This window comes from Arachis ipaensis, chromosome B5 (genome assembly GCF_059453495.1).
Source record: "Arachis ipaensis isolate K30076 ecotype BB chromosome B5, ASM5945349v1, whole genome shotgun sequence".
In the NCBI taxonomy this organism is placed as follows: Eukaryota; Viridiplantae; Streptophyta; class Magnoliopsida; order Fabales; family Fabaceae; genus Arachis; species Arachis ipaensis.
Window position 1 is genome coordinate 1746081 of NC_142440.1, and position 9528 is coordinate 1755608.

The 9528-nt window shown below is 34.1% G+C and overlaps 3 protein-coding genes across 5 annotated transcripts; 1 reads left to right on the forward strand and 2 right to left on the reverse strand.

Annotated features, from left to right (window-relative positions):
• Positions 1 to 666: 666 nt before the first annotated feature.
• Positions 667 to 2759, forward strand: AE7 (MIP18 family protein (DUF59)). Of its 2 annotated transcripts, none has more exons than XM_016345698.3 (5): positions 667 to 974; positions 1087 to 1192; positions 1328 to 1427; positions 2019 to 2064; positions 2406 to 2759. In XM_016345698.3, the coding sequence occupies exons 1-5, from the start codon at positions 848 to 850 to the stop codon at positions 2504 to 2506; spliced, it is 480 nt and encodes a 159-aa protein (XP_016201184.1). In that variant the 5' UTR covers positions 667 to 847; the 3' UTR covers positions 2507 to 2759. The 2 variants fall into 2 exon arrangements, with proteins under 2 accessions (XP_016201184.1, XP_088345032.1); XM_088488906.1 differs by having other exon boundaries at positions 745 to 979; positions 1092 to 1192.
• Positions 2760 to 3144: 385 nt separating this feature from the next.
• VPS25 (E2F/DP family winged-helix DNA-binding domain-containing protein) lies at positions 3145 to 6105 on the reverse strand. 2 transcript variants are annotated; one of them, XM_088488905.1, is made up of 7 exons: positions 5722 to 6105; positions 5241 to 5380; positions 5043 to 5096; positions 4852 to 4940; positions 4691 to 4766; positions 4372 to 4486; positions 3145 to 3554 (listed from the first exon to the last, which is right to left on the reverse strand). In XM_088488905.1, exons 1-6 carry the CDS (start codon positions 5778 to 5780, stop codon positions 4419 to 4421), a joined length of 486 nt encoding a protein of 161 aa, XP_088345031.1. In that variant the 5' UTR covers positions 5781 to 6105; the 3' UTR covers positions 3145 to 3554; positions 4372 to 4418. The 2 variants fall into 2 exon arrangements, with proteins under 2 accessions (XP_088345031.1, XP_016201185.1); XM_016345699.3 differs by lacking the exon at positions 4372 to 4486.
• Positions 6106 to 7290: 1185 nt separating this feature from the next.
• Positions 7291 to 9528, reverse strand: LOC107642369 (Tetratricopeptide repeat (TPR)-like superfamily protein). The gene has a single exon (XM_016345700.3). It carries the CDS (start codon positions 9176 to 9178, stop codon positions 7352 to 7354), a length of 1827 nt encoding a protein of 608 aa, XP_016201186.1. The 5' UTR covers positions 9179 to 9528; the 3' UTR covers positions 7291 to 7351.

The window sequence follows — 9528 nt, forward strand, 5'->3', positions numbered from 1 at the left end:
TTTACATAATGTTCAATCTCTCCATTATCTTGTATGATGCACCCAAGATACTTAAAATTCTTAACATTTTTGTAGGATGTTATCTTCAATCTTCACCTCTATATTAGGGTTTTTCCTTTGCAAGCCGAACTTACATTCTATATATTCCCTCTTGCTACGACTTATGTACAGACCATATATTTTTAGAGCTTCTCTCCACAATTCCAACTTCTTATTTAAGTTTTCTCTTGACTCTTTATAAAGACGATATCATCGACAAATATTTTTACGATTAATCATACTCAGATTTTGTCATTATCCATAAGATTTTCTTTAATAGCGTAACTATTTTTCGGAAGATTAATTCCAAAATTAGAGGACTATTTTGATTAAACTTAAACTGTTAAACTAAGAGATCATTTTAATCATTGTATTAAAAATGAGTAAACCATTTTAATTCTTACCGCCACTAAAAGATCAGTCTAATAATTAATTTCTCGAATATTATAGAGATGTAAAATAAGTGACTCTTTTAAATAAACAAGTTTTATTTTTATCTTTCACTGAGTATTAAACTCAAAAAAGATGGTTATAGAGACGTAAAATAAGTGACTCTTTTAAATAAACAAGTTTTATTTTTATCTTTCATTGAGTATTAAACTCAAAAAAGATGGTTAAAAAACATAGACTCTCGTTCATCTGTAACAACTTGCGTTGATCTTACCGCCACAAATTTTATGTGTGAAATTCTAGGCCTGCGGGCCGGAAGGGCCCATTCCATTTCAAACCCCTTAACAAGCAATTTATCAGGGTCGTCGTCGTCATCATTTCCTACTTCTTCTCCATCGGCATCTCCGAACGCAGAAACATGGTGTCAACTCTAATCAACGCAAACCCTATCATATACGAAAAGAAAGAGCGCCGAACCCGCACCTCACCGCCCACCACCAACGACGATTACGCCGTCGAACCTATCGATCAACTTGAGATTTTCGATATCCTTTATTTCTTTCTTTTTCCAATTTCTATTTTTTTTTTCTTTTAATTGAATACCTCTCATCGAATATGTGCATGCTTAGTCTTTCTTTTTCCTTAACGATTTCTCACATCACCTGAGAGATATCAAGGACCCTGAGCACCCTTACTCCTTGGAAGAGCTCAAGGTCATAACGGAGGATGCTGTTGAAGTCGATGATCACCGTAGTTATGTTAGGTGCTCACACTTTTCATTTTCTTTTTCCCCTTTCGGTATTAGGATTGATATTGGTTTCTGATGAATGTTTCATGTGGTTATTTATTTATTTATTATATTATTATTGAATCATCAATTGTGATTTTGGTTGTTTAGGGTTACGTTTACTCCGACAGTGGAACATTGCAGCATGGCAACGATTATAGGTCTCTGCTTACGGGTTAAGCTCATGAGAAGCTTGCCTTCACGCTACAAGGTATTAATTTTTTTTTCACAAATTTTTATTTTCTGATTGTTGTACTTGTTTAGGGTAGTTGCTTGGTTTAATGATTGATACCCTGGAGGCAAAAATAGATTGATGTGTTGTCTTATGATAATATATTAATATGTAATTTGTAGTATATTTTTCCTTGTATGGAAGTTTTCCTGTAAGGAGAATTTGTGGTAGATTTTAGACCAAGGGAGTGGTAGATTTGCAAAAGCTCATGGATTAGTTTCAATTCTGAGTATTGAGTTGGTAAGGTAACTTTAGATGTTGCATAGTGAATAACAATTGTGTCCATTTTCTTCTTGCTTGAATTAATGGGGAGCATAATGCAGCAAAGGCTGCAATCTTTTTAGTCTTATTAGTACAACTTGGTTGTTCACCAAGAGGGATGTAATAAGAAGCCGGAGGATTTGAAGCCTTCTAAAACATAAAAGAAATAACTACAAATTCATGTAAGATAAACATGCACTCTCGAAAATGAGCTCTTGCAATGATATGAACTTTGAACCACCTCACTTTGCTGTTGAACCCTCTTTATCAGTTTATCCACCTGATAGTTTTATGTTAAATTATGGCTAGGTGGATATCAGAGTAGCACCTGGATCTCATGCAACTGAAGCTGCAGGTAATTTCTTCATTTTTCTCTTTTTCACTCTATATCGAGATATGAATATATATCTGTATTGCACTAGTGCAACCATGTACTTGTTTTGGTAAAGATGTTATTTTTGTTGACTTAGACATCATCTGTTTTTTTTTTTTTTTCTGCATGGAAGTAATGCATGCCGTTGATGGACCTGTTACAAACACATCTTACTTATATTTATGTTTGCATGAAATAATTAGTTCGATTTGATGATTATTGATTCTGCACAAGATGATTTGAAAGAGTAGGCAATGAGTTGTCCCAAGTCCCTCTGAATTCTCTTCAAACTTTGTATTCATTTGTCACAACTATGTATGCAGTTAACAAACAACTAAATGATAAAGAGCGTGTGGCTGCTGCCCTGGAAAATCCAAACCTTCTAGATATGGTCGAAGAATGCCTTGCTCCATCTTACAATTGAAGAGCTTTCCCCTCAGATGCAGTGAGACAACATATACTTTAATTATATCTCATTTTGGTTATGCACCTACTCCACGAATTGTTGTATACTTAGTTGAAAAATGCAATAGCAGTATTAGGGATCAAGGTTTTTTGGTTATAATTCTAGAATAGATCAAATCTTCAGTTGTAATTGACCAAAAAAGGTGACAGACATTTGATGGAGGTTTAAATTTTAATGGCTTGTCTATATATATGATTTATGACAGAATACAGTCGCATTATTCATCATTTAATTTATGTTTGATCTTATTTTGTGAGGAAAAATTTAACCTATTAGGTAGTTATTAGCTCATGATACAAATTGTTTGGGTCTTAAGAATTGTGCATACCCTTTTCCAATTTTGGAGATTCGCTAAGGCCTTTCCCCATATCTTTGACCAAATTAAGTATCCGAAACAAGTTGAGAATGCAAAGGTTGCACTAGTTTAACGATAGAGGTTGGCAGCAATTAAATAATTATGAACATGGTATATACCCATAGGGTGAAAGCTGATAAACAGAATAACGATCAGTCTTTCTTAATCACGCTCCAAGTAACAGTAATACTTTGTACCGTGCGAAAAATAAAGCTGGAAAAGCCAACGTTAGACATACACATTTCAGCTGGTAAGAACCAATATATTATTGTGTCAACGACAGTAACATATTATAACTTTACATTGCAATGTAGTTTCTTAACCAGACTAAACTTTGCACTGCGATATGGATTTCATGGTTTCACAATCCTTCAGGAGCATCATTTGAAATTCAATCATGCCTAGCCAGAAAGCCAAAACCTTAACACAATATTCATATCCAAAATAATGAACAATTTTTATCACGTAAAAGACCCCTGCTTATGGCATATTTGAAATCTGTCAAGGTACAACAAATAAGCACAAACAATCATAGAGAAAATTTCACTCCTTCATCATCAGTTGAAGTTCCTTTGAAGACCACAAGCTTCCCCTTTTGCTCTAATATTTTCAGCGCACGATTCAGAATAGTTCGGTCTATTCCTTGAAGCTCTGCAGTACATCAGAAAGAATGAGAAACAAATCCAGTCAAAGCCCAAAACTTAGGAAGTATCTACAATAATATGACTAAAGGAAAAAACAAAAGCCTCAAAAAGCAGGTGATAAACTTAGAAATGTTCGTGTTCAAAGGGTGCATGGCCGTCGGCCAAGCAAAGAAATAACACTCAACTTGAAGTAAATTTAAGTCACTGTATTTCTTGAAGAAGGATGGGAGCTTCAATGAGCAAACTTAGCATCACATGGCCAAAATATACAAAGTAGTGCCTCAAACTTTTACAATATTGTAATTTGTGTACCACTTATTACTCCAGTCAATGAATTAAAAATTAAAATATTTCATGAACTTATTTACCGAGTAAATACACATTTTAGTTCCTAACAAAAATTTTGAAGAACACTTAATCCATCAAATTTAAGAGTCTCTGGTTGGTCCCTCACCATTCAAAAGTGGGAGACATGTTAATCTCTCCATACAAAAGCATTAGAAATGTTCTAATGGTACAAACCTATAGGGCTGGACTACGGTGTCCCCCTTTTTGAATGGTGATTGATATACCACCTTTTTTAGCTTCCTTTTTAAAATGATTAAATCCTGAGGGGACTAATTTACCATTTGAAATTCTCGTCAAACACTAAAATAGGTATAAACTCTATTTTTAATATCTATCCCATTGCTAGCACACTTCCCCATTGCACATCACATAAAGAGAGATCAAAACACAGCATAAAACTCTCAACACTGCTTCAAAAGTATCAAGAATGTATAGAGAGAAGATAAATTACTGAATACTTTTCCTACAATTCATACCCAAATTCCTATTTGGCACGCTGGTTTTCTCCCTGGATGACTTTCATCTATGTTTGTTTCAGTCCAAGGATAGGAGAAAACTTATATCTAATCCCACTTGAAAGGTTTGATTTAACTGAATCAGTAAACAAAATGGAAAGCAAAAATTATTGAAAAGACAGACTACAATTATCAACTCCAAAAGCTATACCATCCCATGCATTAAACACATGATAAGATGATAACACAAATATTAAGAACTAACCAATAACTGCCAAACTTGTCCCATCCCAAATTACAAGATAGTGAAGAATAGGATCTATAAGCATCAACAAATTACCTGTTCCTTGAGATTCAGTCCCAAACCTTATTTCTTCCATCGTCACAACACCGTCTTCCAGCCCATTATCTCTTGCCTAATCAATATCAAAGTGAATTCAAACACAATGCAAACACAGAAACTGGAATGCTGCGGTTATCAAAATAGAAATGGAAACCTACAAATTGTACTAAAATTTCTGCCCACTCTTGAATCCGATGCCAGAGAATAAGACATTTCCTATGTCCTTTATCCATCCACTCAGCACGTCCTGTCAGATTAGAATACCACTTTAGCAATTTTCTCAGAACCAGTCACAACTCACAAGAACAATAAAACACAAGAACAACAAATTCACTGACATGAACCATACCATCAGCTACTAAGGCTGAAAGGAATGCTTCTCTAGCTTCATGAGTAAGAGACCCTGCACTATCAGAAACCAGGAGACAATCATATGACATAAATGCGGAAATAAAATGCAAAAAAATGGGAACATTTTGAGACCTGTCGGTTCAATAATAATAATAATAATGAAATTTGCAAGTAAGCAGGAATTTTTTGAACTTACTTCCAATTACAGGATTCGAAAACAGAGGAAATTCTTCTTCAAGCCCAATTACAAATACCTTTTGTGTTCTACAATAATCTAGAATAAGATCCTTCCACAGTTGTACCTGCTTCTCTCTAGTGTCTCTTACTGGCTGCAAACTGAAAATCAGAAACCAAGTTGCATGCAAACCAACCACAAGTTTATGAATGTGTCACTATGAATTAACATTTAATAATAAACAATATGCAATGAATTTTACAAACAAAAGAGAAAAGAATGATTCTGAATAACCATAGTCATGTACAACCTGATAAAACATTCTCATTACATGTAAAATTAGGAGCTCAATGTTCATTAATCATTATGATTTTCAATTATATCTGTAAAATTTGACAAGAGGATTTAAGATCCAACAGAGTAAACTAGTAATAAAGCACACATAGTTTGAATTTATCAAACAAAAAATAAAAATAAAAACTTGCAGCGAAGGGGTATTTACGTGAAGTATGGCGGGTAGTTGAAGAAATGTGGTAACTTGAACTCTCCCAATTTCTGCATCTTTCTCGAATGATTCCACTACACAAAGGTTAACGATCTTCTCTTTGGGGATTAAATAGCTCCCTCTCCTTAATGGATCGGTACGGCGCCGTATCACGCAATGATTTTCAACACCTTTCGATTTCGCGAGTTGTTGAAACTTGAAACTGATATTACAGATGAAGAATTGCGATATTGGCGAGAGTGAATAAATGAAAGGAGCTTAAACTCTGCGAACCCTAGCTAGCACCCTTACCAATGGAGGAAGAAGAACAAAGTCAGTGAGATGAAGCAAACTGTTGCACACAGAAACGTCGACGTTTCGTAGGTAAACTGAAACTAGAAAATCGCTAGGCGCAATATTTAGTATTTTTGTTGTTATTATTTAGTGAATATAAATATTAAATTATTTTTAACAAATAAATTTTATTAATTTATATATATAAATCTTAAAAAATATAACTACAAATAATATTAGGTGTAAATTATATATTTTTATATTAAAATGTGTATAAATAAAAATATAAAGTATTATTGACTAAAAATAATAATATTTATTAATTATGTAATATTTATCGATTTCATTGTTTTTGTATACTTTTTTTTATACATTATAAAAAGTAATTATTGACTCAGAAATTGTTGTGTGATGTGAGTTTGTAAAAACTTTGTTCTGTTTTTCTTTTTTTTTATTTGTTCATTTATTGATAAAAAAAGAATAAATTAATTTATTATCTTTTAAAGTTTCAGATGATTGAATCATTCAATAATATTATTTTAAAAATGCAGTCTAAATAAGATAATTTAAATCTTCAATAATATTATTTTAAAAATATTAGAGACCAATCTTTCTAGTTGTATTTCCACAAAATAGGGAAAAATGCTTAAATCTATTTCCGTAAGATGATAGAACCATTTGAAAATATGGAATGTAAGATGCCTTAGCATTAAGATTGTAGGTGGTTTATCTTTGTCTCATGAAGTTCATAACACACTTTCTCAATTAGCATTTTTAATTAATTCTACTAGTATAATAATGTAAAATACTTGACTAGAAACTATGCAATTGCTAACCTTTTTTGGATGGTATAACAAACTATGAACTATGATGTTATGAGTACCATAAGTCATTACAAAAGAATGAGTATCATAAGTCCAATCTCCCGGCAAGTGGCAACAAAATTAAGATTCCCAATTTCCCATTAGTTACATTTACAACTAGACAAACTTGTTTCTGTGGTAAAACTGAAAAAGTAGTACAACCAGAAAATGATTATTCTCATACATATAGTCCAAGAATTGTTGAAATCCATGGTAATTAGAGAAGAGAGTTGAGAATACAATAAAAATCTGAAATTTCACTAAATAATAGAAGTTGAAGATAAGTGATGTCAAGCCTTAAATTTTTTAAACTAACCCAAAAATCAAAGTGACTCATGCATATGCTATATTCTTATTCTTTATGTGCCTATCATTTTTTTCCCTTGATTAGTTTGATAACAATATCAATATATTACTGATAAAAGAGTAGTTAAAGAAAATAGAGAAAATTTTTCTAAAGTGTATTCTTGAAGGATAAAGAGAATGAAAATTTACCAATAATCTTTACATGAGCATGCTCCATCTTTAAAATGGTGAAACAGGTTTCGATCTCTTACAGTAATTTCTCGTTCATAGATCATGGAAATGAATTTGGTGTATGTATGACAATCGTTACACATTCTAAGATTTCTAAAAATTCTTATGGGAGATCCCTCAGATGTATGTATTAGTGCAAAAGCAATTGCTAACTTTTGACTATGATATTTCAATCTCTGCCTCTTCTCCTCTTCATCCACATCAAGCAACACCTGTGATGTGTCTGGTATATAGCCTTCAAATTTCAACTGCCATTCCATTTGGTGAATCATGGCATAGATGCTGTGGAAGTGGGGTTGAGACTTGTCATGTGAAACAAACTTGTAGACCCTTCTCTTCACTTCAACCAAGCTAAATCCAGGTGTCTGAACCAAGCCTTTTCGGACCATTTCAGTTCTGATCTTGGCCATGTCAACCCACTTTTGAGCCCGCGCATACATATTTGCTAGCACCAAATAGTCACCGGGGTTGTGCGGATTCAACATGAAAATATTTTCAGCTGCAATCTCCCCTAATTCTAGGTTATGTTGAACTTTACAAGCATTTAGAAGGCTCCTCCACAAAACATCATTTGGTTTTCTGGGCATGCTCTTTATGAGTTCATAGGCTTCCCTAAGCATTCCGGCTCTTCCCATAAGGTCCACCATGCAACCATAGTGCTGAATTGTTGGGTCAATCTTATGCTCGAATTGCATCCGGTTGAAAAACTCTAAGCCCTCATTGACCAGGCCGGCATGAGTGCAAGCACTTAACACACCTACATAGACAACATCATCTGGTGCCAAACCTTGTTCCAGCATTTCTGCAAAAATTCTAAGGGCTTCGCTTCCACGTCCGTGAACGGCAAGGCCCGAGATCATTACAGTGTAGGAATGTTTATTCTTCTCAGCCATACTGTGAAACACACAAAGCCCTTTCTCAATGCACCCGCACTTGGCATACATGTCAATTAATGAAGTTTTCACAATAACATTGAGTTCAGTAGTGTTTCTCAACAAGATTCCATGTACTGAACTTCCAAGGTTTGGAGATCCCAAATGGGTGCAAGCAGAGAGTACACTGACTAAGGTGCTTTCTTCAGGCCTATAGCGTCCATCATGCATCATGTCATTGAAAAGCTTCAAGCATTCATGCCACATTTCCGCACTAGCATGAGCACCAATAACAGCACTCCATGAAGCTACACTCCTTTCACTCATTTTGTCAAACACATCACGAGCATGTTCTATTGCCCCACACTTCCCATACATGCTGATCAAGCTGTTTTGCACAAAGAGATCACCTTCAAGCCCTGCCTTAAAGACATGGCTATAAATTTGCATTCCTTCCTTAAGAGCACCTAACAGTGAACATGCCTTGAAAACAAATGGGTAGGTGAAGTTGTCAGGTTCAATTCCCTCTTTAAGCATCTCAATATAAAGAATTAAAGCTTCTTCCAGGTTCATACAATTAACATTCCCCCTAATCATGGTATTGTACTCGAAACTACTAGGTTCCTCGATTCGCCGGAAGATCGAGCATGCATACTCCATACTACCCCATTTTGCTAGAGCACAAGTGGCAACTAAATTGCTCCCACAAAAATGATCCCAAAAAAGACCCAATTTTAGGATATGGGCATGAACTTGCTTAAATTCTTCCATGCTCTTGCATCTCTTAAGTAGAGGCAACCATCCATGTTCATAGAACCTAACATTCAATTCAGTGTTTTTTGGTGGAATATTATTTGATAGTGACAAAAAATGGGTTTTACTGAGAATATATGTCTCAGTGCACACCATGTTAATTTGTCAAGCTAGCTAAGCTAAATACAGGAAAATAATAACAATAATAATACTCTACACTCCATCATTCTAATAAACACACAAATCTGAAGATAGAAGAAAGAGAATAGATAGCTATGAACCAGGAAAAAAGTGAACTTTACTATTCATGATGCACCAAAATTGGGAACCTGGGGTTGTAGTGAGTAGTGTGACTTGGTTCTTGAAATGAAAGAAATGTGAGGAGGATTAGCAATTCAAAGGAAATATTTTTTTTTTCTTTTTCTTTATGTAAAAAAAAAAATATTTTTGATAAGGTGTCAATTTTCCAAGAGGGTTTTGATTTTTGAATGTCATCCATGAAGTTT

Coding starts and splice junctions, on each gene's coding strand:
- AE7 (XM_016345698.3), top strand. CDS start 848: ATGGTGTCAACTCTAATCAACGCAAACCCTATCATATACGAAAAGAAA. Junction 975..1,086: donor CGATCAACTTGAGATTTTCG/ATATCCTTTATT, acceptor ACGATTTCTCAC/ATCACCTGAGAGATATCAAG. Junction 1,193..1,327: donor GATCACCGTAGTTATGTTAG/GTGCTCACACTT, acceptor TTGGTTGTTTAG/GGTTACGTTTACTCCGACAG.
- VPS25 (XM_016345699.3), bottom strand. CDS start 5,780: ATGCAGAAATTGGGAGAGTTCAAGTTACCACATTTCTTCAACTACCCG. Junction 5,381..5,721: donor AACTACCCGCCATACTTCAC/GTAAATACCCCT, acceptor TCTGATTTTCAG/TTTGCAGCCAGTAAGAGACA. Junction 4,767..4,851: donor CAGAAATTTTAGTACAATTT/GTAGGTTTCCAT, acceptor GATATTGATTAG/GCAAGAGATAATGGGCTGGA.
- LOC107642369 (XM_016345700.3), bottom strand. CDS start 9,178: ATGGTGTGCACTGAGACATATATTCTCAGTAAAACCCATTTTTTGTCA.